The 20,032-nt window shown below is 39.9% G+C and overlaps 3 protein-coding genes across 3 annotated transcripts in view; all 3 read right to left on the bottom strand.

The window, feature by feature from the left end:
• Positions 1-453: 453 nt before the first annotated feature.
• Positions 454-6,432, bottom strand: fcer1g (Fc epsilon receptor IgFc epsilon receptor Ig). The gene is made up of 5 exons (XM_061066152.1): positions 6,262-6,432; positions 2,873-2,964; positions 2,446-2,484; positions 1,582-1,605; positions 454-1,477 (listed from the first exon to the last, which is right to left on the bottom strand). The coding sequence occupies exons 1-5, from the start codon at positions 6,329-6,331 to the stop codon at positions 1,424-1,426; spliced, it is 279 nt and encodes a 92-aa protein (XP_060922135.1). The 5' UTR covers positions 6,332-6,432; the 3' UTR covers positions 454-1,423.
• A 218-nt stretch (positions 6,433-6,650) lies between these two features.
• ndufs2 (NADH:ubiquinone oxidoreductase core subunit S2) lies at positions 6,651-14,216 on the bottom strand. The gene is made up of 14 exons (XM_061095911.1): positions 14,086-14,216; positions 12,931-13,034; positions 12,325-12,515; positions 11,947-12,067; positions 11,390-11,502; positions 10,967-11,041; positions 10,279-10,356; positions 10,080-10,165; positions 9,796-9,915; positions 8,829-8,958; positions 8,368-8,463; positions 7,489-7,572; positions 7,009-7,066; positions 6,651-6,874 (listed from the first exon to the last, which is right to left on the bottom strand). The coding sequence occupies exons 1-14, from the start codon at positions 14,214-14,216 to the stop codon at positions 6,837-6,839; spliced, it is 1,425 nt and encodes a 474-aa protein (XP_060951894.1). The 3' UTR covers positions 6,651-6,836.
• A 2,047-nt stretch (positions 14,217-16,263) lies between these two features.
• kirrel1a (kirre like nephrin family adhesion molecule 1a) overlaps positions 16,264-20,032 on the bottom strand; it is a 32,217-nt gene continuing 28,448 nt past the window's right edge. The window contains exon 15 of the mRNA XM_061066116.1: positions 16,264-17,643. Coding sequence (XP_060922099.1) covers positions 16,918-17,643 — 726 coding nt within the window. The 3' untranslated portion in view covers positions 16,264-16,917. The remainder of the gene's footprint in view (positions 17,644-20,032) is intronic.

The raw sequence follows: 20,032 nt of genomic DNA, 5'->3' as shown, positions 1-20,032 counted from the left end.
GGCAGGTGAAAAGCAGCAAGTTCGCTGCGAGAGAGCGAGCGAGAGAGAGAGAGTGGATCCTGTCATTTTAAAGGGATAATGTCAAAGATCAGAGCTCCAAGGAGAAACCAATTTAGGATGACATATAAAGTAAAGGACAGAAGAATGATCACTAACTTAAGCCAACTTTAGTTAAAAAGACTCACATTTAATCAATATGTTTGATTGTTTCTTTCAGACGAAATGTCAACAATAACAACATTGACGACTTGTACATCAAAGGCTTTAATATTTAGCTTCATCATTTCTCCCATGGACTGTTATTTAAAGATGGATGACACTTCTTCACTTTATCCCACTATCCAGAAATTAAGCCAAAATATCCAAGATACAAATGTGGCAATTGTGCTCATTGGAAGCAAGAGTCTGTGACGTTGCCACGGTAGCAGAGTCAGAAAAATGAACATACATCAGTGTGATAAGAACTCATCAAACCTTTATTTGACATGTACATCAGTCCACATCCCATTAATTAACATGGAGGAGGCAGGGTTTTTGACCGATACTGCAGCCAGCCCCCAGGTGGCGTTCAAGACATTGTGGCTTCATATTTGGGGAGCAGTCATGTCTATGTTTTTTTCCCAACATGATCACACAGTTTTCACAGCTAAATCCTTTTCAGACTGACATGCAGTCCACCTTAATGAGCTTCGTGAAATTAGTTATTTTTAATTATTTGTATGAAGTTGTTTGTGGCAGGATGTTTGTCTCTCTGTGTTGAAACATAATTGTGGCTGTCCTCATTTGCTACACTGTCGTTCAAAGTAATTTGATAAGAGCATGAAATGGAGTCCAAGCTTCCTACAGGCAGTGGAAATAGATTTATTCTATCAGCAGGCTGTGCGATTCCTTTCAGATCTCCCTGCTGTGTGTGTGTGTTTTGTGAATGTGGACAGGTAAAGACCACACCATCACTGCCATCCTGTGGTGTACTGGAAATACAGCTCCTCTTCCTCAACGGTCTTTTACGTCTGAGTAACACAACACAAAACAGGACGAATATGGTTTTTCATTTCCAGATGATTTTCAACCCCTGCAAGCCATCTTAACTCAACTTAAAAGGTACATAAAAGGTACAGTGAATTCATGTCTTATTTATTGAAAAACATTCACACATAAGAAAACTCACATAGCAGAAGAAAACATGTTATCTAACACCCATTTCCGAGAAATGCCGATTCTGATCTCAACTTCCCTCTTTCGCTCTCTCGCTCTCTGGTATTTCTTAATTTAACCTCCCACAGATTCTGAAAAAGCAAAAGGGAAATGAAAACTGTGGCTCACAGTTTCACAATCTATGCCATGGATAATATTCAATATTTAAATAGGAAAACAAGAAACAAAGCAATCACGTAGAAAAATCTTCATCTTCCACTCAAGCCCTTCACTTCTTCATGCCGATGGTTTCGTACGTGTCCTGGGCCCGAGGGGTCAAACCCTAACAGAGAGACGGAGAGGGGGTAAATGAGCAATCATGTGTAGGGTTACATTTTAAATTAATAATTGTTATTATTTTAAATCATTCACAGCATAGAAACTCACAGTATAGATGCCCTCTTCCATATTCTGCCGGGGGGAAGGAAACAACAGTGTGAGAAACAGCGGAGGCAAACACATAACACTGAACGTGAGACTCTCTCTGTGTGTCGCTCGATTGCGACAGGATGCGTGTGCGTGTGTGTATGAACATGGTGTAAAAAAGGTGATGTGTACATATTAGAGTGTGTGTTAGTGTATGTCTACATGCGGTTAGATCTGCAGGGTTTGTGGCTGGTCATAGGAAATAAAAGGCAAAGCTGTAAAACTGCTCCAGGACTTACAAGAAAAACTTTTTTTTTCTTATGCTTAGCAAGTTGAAACCAAGGGTATGAATACCACAAAGTATACATGTAGTCAAAGCTGCCTTGTTCATTTCTGATTTGAAAGCAGCTCCGGATGTTTAGTATCTCACTTCTTTAAAGTTTGGTGAAAGACAGATTGAATGACACTCATGAAAGTAGAGACAACAGGTGCAGGTGAGTTTTCATTTTTAGACTCAAGTATCGACCAAGCTCAGAAATTACTGGCTCCTACATTTCCCACAATGCATCCAATCGCTACTAAGCCTTCCCTGACTTAGTAGCAGTTCTAAATGTCACATGGGAGAATTTAAGCAGCATAATATTGACAGTCTTCCTTTTTGGTTGATGTATGTATTTTACAATGTATTGAACTGAATATCTTTTTTTTTTCTTTTTCTGTTGACAAGAAGTATGGTGTGTGTCAGTTTCATTTTTCTAGTTGCCTGCGAGTTCGCCCACTGAGGTTTGACCTTAGCGATGTGGTTACTTCTGCCTGTGCAGGGCCTCCTGCCTCAGTGTGTGTGTCAGTGTGTGTGTCTCTTCAGTGTGTGCATTCTTTCATTACCTTCGCCTTTGCTTTCTCAGGGCCAGCTTGCTTGGTGAACTGTTAAAAAAAGAGAATCATGTCAAATCAATTTTTTAGTATTCCTTGAAAGTCAGTTAAAGAAGAATTCAAGATTAAACTAAACAGTTTAGTTGCACATGTGAAGCAACACCCCAGCTTCACATGTGCAATCATTCTAATCCCAGACAGAGGAAGTCACGTTAAAATCATGACTGAGAATTCGAGTCAATGTCAGTACAATAGTGTTTTATTAGAATATAAAACATTAGTTTTTACTTTTTTAATGTTTGCAGTGCTTTATTTTGCAGACATTCTATTTTACGTTTACAAGTTATCATATTATATTTATGCAGATGGGGGAGATTTTCCCCCTTTAAAATGAAACAGTGGAACATAGGTATTTATCTACATCATGTAACTTGCAAACCTTGATTTTGCAGTAGAGCGCTGTCAGGATGAGGCCGTACAGAAACAGGATCCCATCCAGCACATAACAAATATACGGTTCCGGAAGAGAGGCTGAGGAAACACAGGTGAACAATTGGTGAGGAGCAAAAACCATGAACAGAAACAACACTGCCACACACCATTGATAACCTTGATACTCATCATTTAAAGGGACGACATAAAACAGACTCCTGGCGCCGGTATAACTTTAAATAAACACACAGAGCAGGAGATGTTCAGTGAGCACCCATGTCACATGGTGTCAGTGACAATGACGATACTTCCTTGTTATTTACAAAACGATTTTATTGAAGGGCGACACCATTTCAGATTGTGAAACAAACAGATGCAGCTGCCGTTACATAAAAATCCAGAGTGTGCAAAACAAACAGATGGAAGCATATTTCTTGCAAAAAAAGGGAAATGTAAATATGTGACATTAAGGGAGAAACAATCTAATCAAATGGCTGTGAAATGATTGTTTCTCACCCGCAAATATTGACAGACTCATTTTTAGACAAGCAGGACTTCCGGCCAACACTAAGACACCAGTTGCTGCATGAGAGAATTTATTATTATTTCAGTGAAGATTATTTGCAGTTGAGGATCATTGCCGTAGCAGTGGACCTTCACAGTTTTGATGTGTACACAACCACATATGGGCTGCAGGTCTGCACCCTGTTTAAACTAAAGAATGCTAAAACATTCTCAACAACATTTCACTTTTGGACACATGTGAATCTGTAACAGCAGATTCTTCCAATTTAAAAAAAAGAAGTTATAGGTTTTAAAAGAGCTTGGCTGCGTCTTTATCTGTTAAAAAAAAAAAAAAGGACGCATGTACGCAAGTGTTTTAAACTGGCCTCCCTTTCCGATGGATTTCTGACTGAGAAAAAAACCTGTGAGCGTGAATTAGAATCATCACGGGTACATGTGCTATTTAGTCTATTAATATGGTTCACAAAATGCATGACCTAACCAACATCGAGGTAAAACTAACTTCCCCTGCGAGTCCCCTACAAATGCAACGTGTGTTGCACAACTCTTAAAAATAAATATATGGATCCTTTTCGTTTGTGAAGTGTTTCATGATCAACAACCTTAAAAAGTGAGACGTAGATGTATTTTATTTGTTTACTGCCATATTCCATTTTCTTTAGGTTTAACTAACATGATCACCTGATTCTTTTTTGTTTTATAAATACACAGGGAGTGTGTCACAAGTCAGAATGTAAAGGCAGCGTGTAATGGCAGCTGTATGCGCAGAGCATAAGTCCTCGTTTCGCCATCACCCGTTTGTTTGATTCAAATTAGAGCAATGACACAAACTCAGGAAAACTCTAAAGGTTAAAGAAGGAAGATAATACATGAAATATACTTTTTTTTTTTTACTTTTAATGGGTAAAATAAATCAACAATCCATTCTTTACATTTTTTTGGAGACTATTGAAGACAAAGTGATGATAGAATTTGTTTTGGAAATTTAATATTATTTGATAGTATTTTTCCTCGATAGTTATGAATACACGCTATAAATATAAATATTATTTATTTTTCACATTTCAAGTTGTTGTCAATGCATATTTCAACTCACTCGTTTATTAGGTAGTAAAAATGATGTGGCACAATCCAGACTCAACATGTCTGATTTAAAAAATAATATATATATCTTTTTTTTTTCACTTTAAACTCTAGCTAAACCAACATTTTAAACTACACCTACATCATATATGTGTATAATCCAGACTCAATATGTCTGTTTTAAAAAAATATTTATAAAATATATATATTTTTTATTTTAAAACATTTATAAAGCTTTAACAACTTTTTAAAATACACCTACATTATATACTTTAACACCACATTATTTTAAGTATAGAATGCAACTTATCTAAAAGAATAACATTTATCTTGCTACTGTTTGACACAGGAACCATGACATCATTCCTGTGATCAAACGTCATCTTCTGTCATGTCCTCTCCTTCGTCTTCCTGTTTCAATTATCACAAATTCAAGGAAATTAATAACATTTCTGAAATCAGCAATCACATAACTGTTTACACTCTCCACTTAGAGAATCCTTAAAGAATAAATAAGATTACTTCTACACTATGAGCTCTAAATGCCTAACTGCAGATGTGTGGAGAGCGATGAGTTGTTTTTTTTATCTGCATCAACATCTCCTTTTTGTTTCCGCAGCTCAAATGAAGGGCTGGTGAAAAGTATCCATCAAAAACTGTGACCAGAATAACCTATGATATACTTTTCTATATGTGAGTCACGTGTCAAAATGCCTCAGTCCAATTTAAATGTGTATTTCAGGACAGACACACACTCACTCGCATAGCTGTAACTTTAACTTTTAGTGTAGATAACAAGTAAAATACTGTCAGTAGGCCGAGGTCAGTTGTGGTTTAAAATGTTAGCTCTCAAAGCCTAAATGAACACACTTGAATTTATTTATATCTGCTAATTATTTATTAGAATTAATTATTTGGTCTGTAAAATGGTGAAAATGTCATTTTGTCTTTTAAAAAAAACTCCCCAACTCCAATATATTTATTTTACTATTATACGATATGTATAAGAGAAGGAAAAGTCAAAAATATCCACATTTGTAAAGTAGTGACCATTTTGTCTATAGCATGATTAATTACTAATATAGATCCCGACTAATTTTCCATCAAACATTTGAATTGAGCTCGATAGATATTCCAACACTTTGCATTAGAGCGCCAATCGCCTAATAATTGTCTCTTTAAAGGCTTTATATACCATTTGTCGTTTTATTTGAAGTTACTCTAATTTTTATTATACTTGACTTCCTTTTCAAAGCAGTGTATTAAATACTGCTCATGTTTTTTTAAGTATAGAATTAAAGATTACAAGAAGCACAAATATAGAGTATAACAGTAAAGTTAGTATAAATTAACTTTGGAGGCAGCTGAATAGGAATAAAATAATATGTCCTTACATTAGTCGAATGGCTGCTGTATAACTGTCCTAAAGGGTGTGTGTGGTCCAGGTATTCATGTTGTGGGGACGCAAACGTGTTTACAAAGCCACATTATGGGGTGTTGTCGTCTTTATAGGAACAAAAAGCAAGTCTTTATAATGTCAATCATTACATTTCTTAAGTGAAGACATATCTTTTCATTAGGTTAAAGTTATGTTAGGTCTATGTGAAATCTGTGTTGTTCAACGGAATGTGCGTGTGAGTGAGAACTGTCTCACTGAACAGCAGTGTCAGCTTCTGCTTTTACAGTTCTCCGAAGTAAGATTGTTCTCAGGAATTAAATGACCACTGCGACGTCTTCAGACATTCAACCAGATCGGTATAAACAGGTTCAATTACAGTTAACACTCACCAGCAGCTCTGCCAAAACACATCCACAGAGGAACAGCCACCTGTAACGTGCTCCTACCCCACACGGCCATGATCACAGATACACAGGACTGGGCTCTTTCAACAAGCAGCAAACTCAACTAGTTGTGGTCTTTTTTGTTTCCTATGTTCTTGCGAAGACTAAAGTATTGCATTAACCTCACAGAGGGGAAGTTGTGGTCGGAGCGCTGAAGTCCACTTGTCTCGGTCTCATCAGACCACTCCCCCTCCACCATCAAGCCAGAGGAAGGACACATCGCTGAGAATTCGCTGCCATCTTCACACTTTTTTCTCTCATGTTATCAAACAACTCGAGGAAATGGAGCATTTGAAAAAAAAGAAAAAATAATGAAAATAAAAGGGTTCCATCGCTTTACTGGTCTGGTCATAAAATATTTATTAGGTTAATTTGGACATTGTACATCAACGATAATGAGCAGAGTCACCTGTCGAAAGTCTCACTACAGCGAATAGTGAACAGGAAGAGAACCTGACTAACAGATGTGCGAAGGGCAGAATGAATTCTCTTCAGGTGAGCAGCCCATTAGCAGCGTCACGTTAGCGGTCCACTTCGCCAAACACTATGTCCTGTGTACCTGGAGGAGGGAGAGCAAAGGACTCAGTACAATTCAGCAACATACAAATGTGACTTTCTGCAGATGTAGTAGCTGTTTGTCTTCCTGAAGCATAAACCGTGTACTTTTTAAAAATCACTTTGACACCATCTTACCAATAATGGCGACCACATCAGCTAGCATGTGTCCTTGGGCCATTTTATCCAGTCCCGCCTGCAAGGAAGAAACCATGTATTAACACTCAGTAGCAATGAGGACAAGCACCACTATTCAGGCCAGATGAGCTCATATGAAAGTGAGTATGCATTATTCATGAGATTATAGCCTGAAGTTAATGCACTAACTACTCTAATAGTTTGTTTATGCAACTTTAAAGACATTTTAGCCTTGAAGACCAAAATTCTAATGACTGCGTGGAACAGCAGTTCATGTACCAATGAGCTAAGAGGACGGGCAGGAAGGAGGCAAAGAGGGGGTTGGGTCTGTGTGCTTTTAGAAATGGTTGTATAGTGCTATATTAAACGTACTTAATGAACTAAAAGTAGCCTTTAGGACAAGATGTTAAACGTGCTGAATAATTGATGCCGGCTGTGTTTAATATTTCACGCTGTCTTATTAAGTTTTTAAGAGCGCACCAAGTGAGCGAATCCAGGAGCTTTGATCTTGCAGCGATAGGGTCTGCTGGAGCCATCCGACACCAGGTAAACACCAAACTCTCCCTGCAAGAGACACACACACACACAAATACACAATAGTCAGCATATTACATCACAATAATCCCAAGAGGCCCACAAAGGCTTCCCAATTAATTAAGGCTCAAAAGTCCTTCTGTATACTGAGGATCTACAATCAGACACTGAGACACTGTTTTTGTTTGTTGTGTTAAATAGAGGACACTTGATCTATTGGGAGTCTATTTGAACATCTGCAGTTTATTGAGTTATTGCAAAATGTGTAATCTTAAACAGAAGTTGTAAAATGTTTACATTATAATCATTTACAGACATGAAATGCAAAAAAGTACGCAACATTTGGTCTGGATTTAGTCTAGTTTGCTTGTCGAACATGAAGAATGCAGCAGGAGATTCTCCAGTCAGACGCATTCATAACAGAAGAAACTCAGGATGTAACGTATTCATTTGTTGTTTCTGTTGACAGCACATCAACACCAGCATTAGCCCGCCTTACCAAAAGAGCATTCCATGTTAAGATCTTTGACGATGACTTCCACATGTATGGCTTCTCTTTTTCATCCTCAGATGTATTCTTTTATTCCAGTTTTGCCAGTCACGTGTTAGAAACATCCTTAATGGGCCCACTAGCCCACAGTGAATCCTCTGGTTAATCTCCTGCTGTATTCTTTTGCTCATTCAGACATTATCCACAGTTTTTGGCAGGAGAAACTCCACAGAAAGTCTGCAGCGACTGACTCAGACATTTGCATTATCACATGCAGCCCATGTGGATAATTTCAGGAGAGTATCCGGAGTTCAGTGCATTGTGAGTGTTGTTACCTTTGGTGCCTCCACAGCTGTGTATGTGGACCCTGGGGGGACCTGGTAGCCCTCTGTGTACAGCTTAAAGTGATGGATCAGAGACTCCATGGACGTCTAGGACAAGAAGCACACAAGACATGTTAAGTCCCTTGTGAAGGCTGCACACCGAAGCTCATGGAAGTTGACTCTCTGTTGACTGAAATGTAAAATTATAACAGTAAGGTGAACTAGAGGTGATCTTCTGCCTCAAGAGCATCCAAATTAAAGTGGATTTTTTAGTAGAAGTGTCCTAATTCTGTAAAGAGGGTAGTGCGAAGACAAATTAGAGACACCAGTGATATTTAATTAACACAGAGGACAGTTGAAGCGCAGGGGAAAACCCAGAAATGAAAAAGGTGCCAACATTTCAAGATTAAATGGCCTCAGGCAGTTAAAAAAAAAACAGAAAAAGGAATCTCGCAGAATGAAGCAGCACTCACCTTCATCTCAGACCTCTTGGGTGGAGCCACCTTGGCGTCATCCACCTTAATCTCTCCTTCTGGCATCATGTTGAGCGCCTGGTGCATGATCCTGAGGGACTGCCTCATCTCCTCCACTCTGCACAGATACCTGGAAAACACACAGAAAGCAGTCGAAGCTACTTTATAGATGCCGTTAATCCTGCAGATAGGAAAATCCACCACAACTCATCATGTGTCATTAGTCATTCTGAGAAGGTCACTGGTGAGGAGCGCAAAATCCGTCCTCACAAACCAGACGGTCATTTCTTTAATTTTGTCTGGATATCATACAATTGATTAATGTGTCGTGTTCTACACCAACAGCTCCCTTACATTCAGTTTTTAGATATTGTGATGAGAAACACTGCTTGTTGTGCCACAATGAAAATAGTCAACCAGCGGCAGTGCGCTCACACCAACAGCTGTGTTTACATATGAACAATGATTTAATCACACATGGTCGGCCAGTAATGTAACACAAGCCTTTCTAATAGACTCACAGCTACACTGAATGTTAACTGTATTAATGAGGTTGCATACTTAATGTCAAATTAAATATGTTGGTTTAATGAAGATTTATAAAATACTTCTGCAGAAACCATTGGAATTTAAATGTATGAAGATAGCTTAGAATGTTTAATGTTTAACAGATGATTTCTACATGATAAATCAATAAAGGATGGCTGTTGTCTGTGAAATGCCAGAATGAACAGGTTTATCATATTAAAGCAGCTCCCACCAGCCAAGGACTGCATATATCCATTTTCAAAATACATGATTAACGCTTAGTTGTATTTGATGATAGAAAACAAATTTCCTTACTCAATTAACGAACAAGATTCTGACTGATACTAAACCAGTCAGTGACAACTTCCAACATGGATACAGAAACAAAATTGGGCAGAAAAAATAAAATAAAACAATGGCTATTAGTAAATCTTCATACCTGTCATAACAATCTCCTTTGCTCCCGATGGGTACGTCAAACTCCACCTCGTCATACTTGTCGTAAGGCTGAGACTTCCTCAGGTCCCACTTGATGCCCGACCCTCGCAGCATCACTCCACTGGTGGAGAAACAATGAGGAAGGGGATGAATATCAGAGCTTGTATTGGTTTCCAAGTTTTACTCACATTTGTAATGGCTCTAAATGTGTTACATTTCAATCAATCACCCAGAGATTTGAGAATGTCATAAAAGTCAAGTGACCACACTGATCAGAAGGGTTACCTGAAGCCGTAGTTGAGGGCTTCCTCGGCAGTAACCACCCCAATGTCAACAGTACGGTTCTTCCAGATACGATTGTTGGTCAACATCTGCAAGGAGGAAAACCGCCAGACGCAATTATTTACTGCAACTTTCTCCACTACATCCTTACTGGGCTTAATTGTTTATCTGAGCTTGCGAGAGATGAAGAACAGTCACTCACCTCTTCCACCTCATCGATTCTTATGGAGAAATTCTTGCACCACTCGTAGATGTCGTCCATCAGACCCAGGGGCAAATCCTGGAACACATTTAAGACCATTAATAATTCATGGATGATGCAAGATAGTTCAAGGAGGTGATCTACATTCGTCATGTACTTGGTACGTCCTTCTAACTGCAGGATTATTAAGAATAATCAGTTCATCGCAGGGTAGCTCAGAATGTTCTTTCATTGCAAGACTGTATATTTTACCAGTCCTATCTTTGCAGCCGTTTAAACAAAACACAACTTTCCTAAACAGATTATTTTTTCAACCCTCTGAAAAGAGTTTGCATGATCGTGTTAAAACTGATCAAAAATATAAACAGTAATAGTTAGAACACTTCTTTTTGCAGGAAGCAATGATCTCTTTCTTCTACCTCATCACATTGTGGGCTTACAATGATGTCATCGGGTTTCACAACATGTAGTAAAACACATTTCGATAACACTTGGAGGCGCCAGAGAGTGACTCTAGTGGTTCTAACAACGTGGACTTTTGAGAAATATTTTGTTCACGTTTCTATTTTTGTATTTTATACATTTAAATATCATGGTTTATTGACTTGGATATCACAGACTCATCATCAGCTCTGAGGATGAAGACAAACCAGTCACAAACAGAAACTGATGAGGTTATTTCTCCTACCTGATGAACACCACCAGGTCTGATGTATGCAGCGTGCATTCTGGCTCCAGACACTCGCTCATAGAACTCAAACATCTGAGAGGAAACAAGAGTCAATAAGAAGAATTCAGGCAATATACAGTTAAATACTTAAGCAATAAACTCCAACATTAATCAGCAGTTAGGACCTGTGCAGTCCTTGAAGTTTACTTGTGTTGGTTTGATTTACTCAAACATTTTGTTGAGAAGCGCACAGTCAGGAAACTATTATCCAACAGCATTGTTCAATAACTACCACTGTCATATACCAACATATTTATATAATTATTTAGAGAATATGCAGGTCTGAAAACAGCCCCATGTTAACTTTTAAAAAAACGATATCAAACAGAGTGATCCTGTGATAAATACTGCGACAAAGCATTGAGCAGCAGAAATCCTGACCTTCTCCCTCTCCTCGAACAGCCAGAAGAAGGGGGTCATGGCACCAATGTCCAGAGCGTGAGTGGTGATGGCCATGATGTGGTTCAGGATGCGGGTCATCTCTCCGTACAGCACTTATAACACAACATAGAACACAGAGACATTAAGAGCTCAAACAGTGGTCAATTATTTAATTTGTTGATGGATAAACAATAACTGGGCACTGATTTTCACTATTAACAAATAGTTGTAAGTCATTTTTCAAGCAAACGTGAAAACAATTCATCGGCTCCATCTTCTCAAATGTGAAAATGTACCGGTTTTATTAGTTTTCTCTCTGGTAAATATCTACTGGTTCTATGTCGACTTGCATCTTGGGAAATTTAAATGGGGATTTTTCTTTTGCCACTTTCAAATTCGCAGACCAAATAAATTAGAAAATAGTGCCAAATAGGATTTTCACATCAAAGAAAAAGGTAATTGATTAAATCAAGGTATTTTATGGTTTTAAATCATTGGATTTAACATTTGAATCCTCTGAAGAATCTGCACACACTCAGACTGTTTCTGGTCTGTACCTCTGATCCACTGGGCACGGGGTGGAGCTTGGATGTTGAGCAGCTTCTCCACAGCCAGAGAGTAGGCCTCCTCGTTACACATCATGGAAACATAGTCCAGACGGTCAAAGTAAGGCAGAGCCTGAACCACACAGAAAAGAGGAACTGAAGCAGGACTTCTAAGAATTAAGTAACACATGACAGGATAAAGGGTATTTTTAAATCATCTTGAAACACTTCTGCTGGTCATTTTCATTGCGCAAGATTTTGGTTAAAGGCTGCGTCAGGTGGTTATCAGAGAGGTATTATAGTCCTCTTTAGTGACAACGTTTGAGAAATAGATACGAGTAAGAAAATACAGAAACACAGTATTTAGAGACATTGTCACTGGTGTAATACCTGCAGATAGGTCTTGTACTCTATGAGCTTCTCTGTGCCACGGTGAAGCAGGCCAATGTGTGGGTCACATTTCTTGACCGACTCTCCGCTGAGCTCCATCACCAGACGCAGCACACCGTGAGCGGCAGGATGCTGGGGGCCAAAGTTGATGGTCAGGTTGCCGACTTCCTTCTCTGCAGGAGGATCCTCATCTGAGAGAAATAAAAAGGACACGATGTGAAATATTTAACCTTTAAAGTATGAAAAAACAGATTTGATTTAGCTATGCAACTGAGCTGTGTCCATGACATTGGAATAAAAGACAATTTCAGCCTGTTGCATTACTTCCATCAAACTTGTACCCATAGAGCCACAGAAAATGTTAAAAATACTGAATCAGGTATGAATCAAGTGTAATTATGAACAATAATATGTTAATTCACAAATCTATTAACGCGTAAACTTTCACACACATTTGTCAATGAAACATTTTACATTTCCATTTGACTTAAGTATATCACAGCTTATTGTTAAATGAATAGTAAGTGGAGCTCAATCCCTGGCCTGAAAAGTGTCACTGTGCATGTGGATGATGCATAGACTGTATGTAAAGAGGGATGATGGTACCATTCCATGGGGGCGGGGTCCACTTCTCATTGAGGGCAGTGGGGTACATCACTGCCCCAGCAAACTGCTCCGTCCACTCCACATCTGGCTGCCATTGTTTCTGCCTGTGAAAAACATGGAAAAACATATTCTTACTACGAGGGGAAGATGTGCTGGGAATCGTCAGTTTTGCAGAGTAGATCAACAGAGCTCAGTAGAAATACACGAATAATCAAAGTGCCTGCATGTTGCTTATTATTCTATTGAGGCTGTCGTTTGGAAGCGATGAGGATCTGGGACTTACTCTCAGGTCTAACTGATGATGGAACCATGAAGAAATTCGATTTTTTTTAGATCAGATTCGACTTTATTGCACAGTACAAGTACTTATACAACGAAATGCAGTTTAGCATCTAACCAGAAGTGCAAAAAGCGTATTGTGCATATTTAAAGTGGAATATATAAATAAATGAGATATGTACAGTAACAAATATATATGGAATATGAACAGTATTAAGAGGTATTGTATGATATAAGCACGATGATATATCTCCTCAATATAACAAATAGGTATATAGGGCCTCGAGTCAATAATAACCCTGTATACTGCTGTACGTGCTGCACTAAAGGAGCAAACCCACCAGAAACAAAACACAAATTGATTTCAATATACAAGCTCTCTCGTTTATGAGCAATTTACACAACAGGTCCTCTGGTTAGCTAGCACGATAGCAGCTTAGTCTCCCACATCGGTCAACTGCACTGCGACGTAATCCACAGTCTCGTTAGCGGAACATGATCAGTGTTGTTTAACAGTCTGATCAAATCCTCCGACCTTAGTCTGAGTCCAGAGGATGCACCGAGTCTGTGGTCAACACTGACACACGTCGGCTAACAATGAGAAGGCTAACAGCCCCAGCCTACCTAGCATGAAGGCTAGCATAGCACTGCAGCCTAAGCGACTTGTCAACTTGGAAGACATACCCGTTATTACAATGTGCGTGTCTCGTACAACCTTTTTCCCATTTAAAAACATAGTACAATGAATAGTAGACGACTATCGTGCTACCCTGAAGTCGGCATAATTAGCATTATGCTAACATGTTATTGTGGGGACTCCGCCTCCTGCTGCACACAAAGCGACGCGTATGGTTATTTGTAGGTTTGTTAACTTACCGGTTTTGCAGAACAGCACAGCTAGGACTGAGCAAATTGTTATTTAATAATACTTTGGTTGAAGGACGTCCTAGTTTAGAGAGCGACCTCAACATTGTGGCCGCCATCTTGGCTGTTAGACAACCTCTCATGCAACCTCTGGCCAATGACGTAGAGGAGTTTCTTCTTTCCTTGTTTCAGAGGCGCATGAGGTGTGTGGCTGTCACCTACCGGCAGGAATCACCCCCTTACCATGTACAAAACTGAACTGAAAACTTTTTTATTTCATTTATACGTCTTTAAACAAGACTGTATCATCATTAAATTTTGTTATATTTTCATTTTGTTATTTTACCGATTTGTATTTGTTTTATTCGTATTATGTTTCTCCTCATCTTATTTTTTGATACATCTAGATTTTAGTAGTTTTATTTTTCTTACCTTGATTGATGTCTTCACCTTTTATTTCGCTTGACAATTGTTTTTTAAACTATGCTTTGATTTATTATTTTTCATATCCCTGGAAACCTCTGTTTATGTCACATGCTTTAGAAATACTAATAATAAATAATATAACAGCTTTGTCTCTCCTTAAAATGAATATAGGATGAATATAGAATAAACGTCAAACCTTGCATAACATTTACTAAGAGAGAAAAAAAAAGTGATGATTTTTTATTATTTCTTATATTAGTATTTTAGTGACAGAATAAATACCAAATCCCTGCACCTGTCATATTTAAAATGAATGGTATTTGTAGCATTTGCTGTGAATACATAAAATGTATGATATTAAAGGTATATTTAAAAATAATATAATTCAATAGTATAAAATAAATGATATATAACATATACAATTCAATAAGTGTGTATGAATATAAAACAGGTTTAAAACAGAAATCCATCCTTTATTTGGCCTCCAGTACCAATCTGATTAAAGACGACAAATTCTGCATTTTATAAAAAACAGTGCTTTTATTTATGTAATACTGTGGAAAAATAATTACATACCATTTTTAAAAAATATTGAAGATAATGAAATTAAAAAATGAGAGTTTAACGTTCGTTGTACATCTGTTGAACAGTTTTCTCTGCTACGAAGAACAGTACAATAAGATAAACATTGGATTTTTCTAAATTCAAAGACACAATAATACAGGATACAGTCCTACCAGAGGTATAAAAGTACTGTAACAGGATTGTGAGCGAAATGATATGGACATATACAGAAACACACACGCACACACACATACTGTATACACACTGACATGCATACAACAGCCGCGCGCTCACACACACAAGTCGGGCACTGCATGTTTACAGAATCCGTCCCACACACACGGTCATTCACGCGTCTATACAAACACACTGTACAAATCGATGTGTGCGCGCCAACGCCCACACACTCTCCCTCTTGGTCTCTCTTGGTCTCTCTTGGTTTCTCTCTCTCTCACACGCTCGCACACACGCTCACTCTCATACACCACTATATGTCAATATTGTAGACAAGCCTTCAATGAACCTCTCCATACACATTCTCCTCCGGCTGTTTATTTGGCAGACACACAATGAGGAATGATTCAAAATGGAAATGTATGACACGTTCCCCTATAAGGCCACTCAGTTCTCAACCCAACATCTGTGTTTTTCTCTTCAGGCCGCACCAGGCTTGTAGTTAAGAGCTCCGAGGGAAAAGAAAAAAGGCTCCAGCCGACGAAAACGTCTGGGAATGACTCAAGGCCCCCGAGCCTGGCGTGTAAAGCGACACTTGCCGATAGAAGGAGCTTCTACTGCATATACACGGTCTAAGGTGAAGAAAAACATCAACACTTGGCACTAGGTTTCGTTCAGACACTGATAAACCTTTCTGATGCCTGATTTCAGGCTCTGTTGTTGGCACGACTCTTTACTCTGTCTCAGTGGGTTTCCCTCGGGGAAATTGCCCGAGGTATGTGCACTCCCGTTCAAACTTTTGGTCCATACATACACATTACATGTTTTACATTGACAAAAATAATTCTGTAATGTTAAAAAATAGAATACAAAGCTCTAGTCTGGTGTGCAAATAAAAAGAGGACATTACACAGATATAGATAAGGGACGTCCAAGCACGAATACTGTAGATGAAGTGCAAAATGATGACCCCAACCCCCAACCCCTGCCCCAATACACTCCTCCACGCTGCCTCCAACAGGCATGGTGGCATGTACCACTGTACAGAAGGGCATTCTGGGATACTCTATATATGTGCTCTATGATTGTTGAATAAGACAACCAGCAAAAAAAAAAAAGGCGGCCAGAAATGACTTCCACTGTTTGAGGTTTTTCCCAAACCATCTTTTGCCACAGTTTGCCTTAAGACGTTCACTCTCATCATTTACAAAGTCGATTCATAGAGAAGGCTATGAGCTCCAAAGATCTGTGATCTCTCCTCCTCTTCTCTCTGGTTCTCGCTCTTGTTCCCAGTCTTGATTGTGACTTGCGCCGTCCGCTCTTTCAGAGCTCAGATATACAAACACATCGGGAGTGAGGGAATTCAAAATTGCGTGGAATTTCCCTTCCCTGTCTCACTAAAGCTCCCTCTCCCCCACTCGTCTCTTTTTTTCCCTCTCTGTTCCTCTGCGTTTCTCGTACCCTCCCTGTCTCATGGGCATGGTCTTCTGACTGTGCATGGGTGTGTGTGTGATGTTATATTTTTGTGTCCTGTAATCGTGTATGCGTTCAGTAGGATGTGTTTGGCGTGTGAAAATGTGCATGTAAATCTGTGATCGTGTGTGTTTCTAGGTGTGGCGCTATTTATACGATGCTTCCTCATGCTCAGCTAAGACTGTGAGGTGGTTCTGCGTCTCTGTCTCACACGTGAGTCTGCATCCTCTGTGTGTGTCGGCTGTGGGAGTAGTCAGAGTGTTGCGAGGTGTAGGAGAAGCGAGTGGAGCTGCCGTACTTCCCGAGTCCAGTCTCTGATCCCGAGGGAGGTGGGCCCCCGGGACCCACCCCAACCCCAGGGATCCCAGGGACGCCAGGAATCCCAGGGATCCCAGGGACCCCAGAGACCCCAGGGGCCCCAGGGGACCCCACGCTGGGTCCCACCCCGTACATCTCATAGGATGGGCCGGCCTCCAATGGGGCCAGGCTGGAGGGGGCGAAACCCATACGGTAGGTCTGGTAATGCGAGGGGTAACCGTAGTTGTCGTAGGCCAGCTGGGAAGTGGAGTCCATGAGGCTGCAGTCACCTTGGAAGTCGCTGGCTGGGGGGGCGGGGTTGGCAGGGGGCTGCTGGCTCTGGCCCCCACGGGTGAAGGTGTTAAACTGAGCGTAGCTGATGTGGGACAGTCTAGAGGGGGGTCTGGGGTCGTAGCAGGCCTGGGGGCGGCCGGGGGAGGTAAGGGGTCCAGGGGGACAGGGGGCTCCTCCGCTGGCCGTGGCTCCTGAGCCGCCCGCACTGCTGCTTATAGATGCAGCTCCCCCTGGTGTTCCTGTAGGGGAGCGGTAGTCGGAGTAGTGCAGGGTGGAGCGGGACGCAGGGCGGCCTTCATCGTGGGTGGAAGCTCGTACGTTGTAGTAGCCATTGGTCGGGTCCTGGAGACAGAAAGAAAGAAACAACAAAGATTTTATAATGAGATTTATGGTCAAAATCATTTTTATTCAGTGTATAAATATAATGTAAGTATGTTCATTATATTGTTATGCTCTCGTCTGATTGCCACGGACAAATCTTCTCTTATAGAAGGTCAGAGGTCAGGGTGAGCTGCATGCCTCGAGCTGCTCAGCTTCCAGGTTTGGATTCATTAAGACTGTGTTCTGGCTCTGGCCTTGTTTGTGACTCAGCTGCTTGAGGTCAGAGTTTCCTTTTTTCAGAAATATATGCAAATGAAGTTGCGGAGAAAACTCTGGCTCTGAACAACAGCAGCGACACTCCCTGTACGAGCGGATTAGTGTCACAGTTACACTTTACACAAGTAATCCATCCAGGCTGGCATCACGGAGCACAACGTCAGATTAGAATAAATAATACGATTTTTTTCTCTCACGTACCTATAGACTTTTAAATAAATATTCCTGAAGAATTATAAGACTGCATTTGGATGAAAGTTCTGGAAGCATGATATGGAAAAAAAGCTACTGTATATCTGCTGTGTCCCTATTCTCTCGATACCACTTTATGGTTAATACATACACTGTATTGTATACACTAATTTCTTTGAAGATTGCTTTAAGAAATTAAGAAATGAATGCACATGACTGTTTAATTCTAACAGTAAGTTCATGTTGGACGAACAGAAAGTTGGCCAAAGCATTGTCCAATGACCTTACAATGGGAAAGCCCCAGAAATGAATAAAGTAGAAGTGATTTCTTGTTTTAATTGACTTATTCACAGGGCAGTCGCACCAACATCTACATCTGTTTTAGTTTTTTTCTGGCTGAGAGCAGCTCCTCAATTTCCTTTGGAAATAGGATCCAACATAAGCAAGCTCGAAAAAAAAAAAAAAAACCTGTCTTGGTATGTACTCAGAGTTTTTTTTAGTTGTGTCACGTTTCAAGCAGGAGAAAACTGCACATGCAAAACTTGCTTTGTATGGAATTCACACAACTTTCACATTTTTTAACGAGTTAACAAGAAAAATCTTAAAATCAAAATGTGAGCGTTAAACTCCGGGGCCTCTTCAGCCGAGTGGATCCCTGCCAGCACGCAGGGTCGTGGAGGGGAGACGCTCTCTCCGCTCACTGCACCCCCTGCTGAACGCTCCAATGTTGCTTTGCAGATTTTTCTGACATGATTCCACCGTCTCCTTGCCACACACGTACCCAGACTTCTCCCCCAACCAACTTTGCTTCACTGCTTTGCGGCTTCAGGCAGCAGGAAGCAGAAAAAAGCAGTCTGGCTGAGGCTGTTGCCGGGCTGATCTAACCACCTCCTGGGGTGGATTCATGTCTGAATTTGGCAGCTTTACGCGTGAAAATACATTCATCACCTTAGTGCAACCCCGCGGTGTCAAAACGTATTAATGATTCATGCCAGCTGACTGGGCAGAATGCGCCCGAACTTCCTCTGTTCTTTTTCATTTTTCAATTTTTTTTAACAAGTGCTGCCTTTAAATATCTTTGAAACAATAGCGCCAAATTTTTAAGTAATAAGAGAAGCGAGGCTCACAGTTGGCCTGAGAGCGAAGGGCAGGGAGAGACCAGAAATGAACAGAACGGCTGACCGCACTGCAGAATGTTTTTGTCTTAAATATCCCACTCTGTTGTTCTCACAGATATCGAATAACACTCAGTTTTGAAGAAATTCAAAGACAAAGAGACCACCGGCACAGGAAACACATCTCTGCTGAAGACACTGTGAGGTCCCCATTAGATGTTTTTGTTGATAAATCCAAATGACAATCTGGCTCAAAAGCATTTTTTATAAGGTATATCTTTCTGCTGGACACAGCTGACAACACGCTGCCCGAGAAAACAAAGCATCTAAAGCCAGAGCCCATCAAACTGTAGAATGAGGAAAAGTAAAACATCTGTTTGAGGGAGTATTGTGTCGATATGGAGGAAAAGTCATCGCCTGGCATATACTAACTATGTTCTGCTACAGTTTCATAAGGAACCAAACACATATTGTTCACTCCTCAAAATAAGATAGGAGATCTGACTCATGTAACAAATTACAGCACATCCTTAAATTAAGTACACTTCTTCCCTTTGGTCATTTTAGAAATTTGATCCTGAACCTTATAAATTACAGATACAAGTGTCTTATGAAACTTTATTTTTATTTTAAATGTTTGAGCCTCGTCATTTTAACTTTAATATCTCACATGAACGTATTTTTTCGCATTTTAAGGTTAAAAAAGACGTGTTTTGTCATTTGTTCTAATCCATTATCCTTCTTAGATGTCTTTTATTTAGGTATATTGGGAAATTGATTATTCCTCTTTTTCTGCCTCAGTAATTTAACTCCATATCATTGTAAAT

The sequence above is a fragment of the Limanda limanda genome, chromosome 22 (genome assembly GCF_963576545.1).
Source record: "Limanda limanda chromosome 22, fLimLim1.1, whole genome shotgun sequence".
In the NCBI taxonomy this organism is placed as follows: Eukaryota; Metazoa; Chordata; class Actinopteri; order Pleuronectiformes; family Pleuronectidae; genus Limanda; species Limanda limanda.
This window is presented reverse-complemented; position numbering and strand designations above follow the sequence as displayed.

Excerpts from the sequence above, each read along its gene's own strand:
- ndufs2 (XM_061095911.1), bottom strand. The coding sequence starts at position 14,216 with ATGAGAGGTTGTCTAACAGCCAAGATGGCGGCCACAATGTTGAGGTCG. Across the intron at positions 12,516-12,930 it reads GACCCCGCCCCCATGGAATG|ATGAGGATCCTCCTGCAGAG; the intron begins GTACCATCATCC and ends TATTTCTCTCAG. Across the intron at positions 7,573-8,367 it reads CAGCTGTGGAGGCACCAAAG|GGAGAGTTTGGTGTTTACCT; the intron begins GTAACAACACTC and ends TGTCTCTTGCAG.
- fcer1g (XM_061066152.1), bottom strand. The coding sequence starts at position 6,331 with ATGGCCGTGTGGGGTAGGAGCACGTTACAGGTGGCTGTTCCTCTGTGG. Across the intron at positions 2,485-2,872 it reads CGCTCTACTGCAAAATCAAG|TTCACCAAGCAAGCTGGCCC; the intron begins GTTTGCAAGTTA and ends TTTTTTTAACAG. Across the intron at positions 1,606-2,445 it reads CTGAGAAAGCAAAGGCGAAG|AATATGGAAGAGGGCATCTA; the intron begins GTAATGAAAGAA and ends TCCCCCCGGCAG.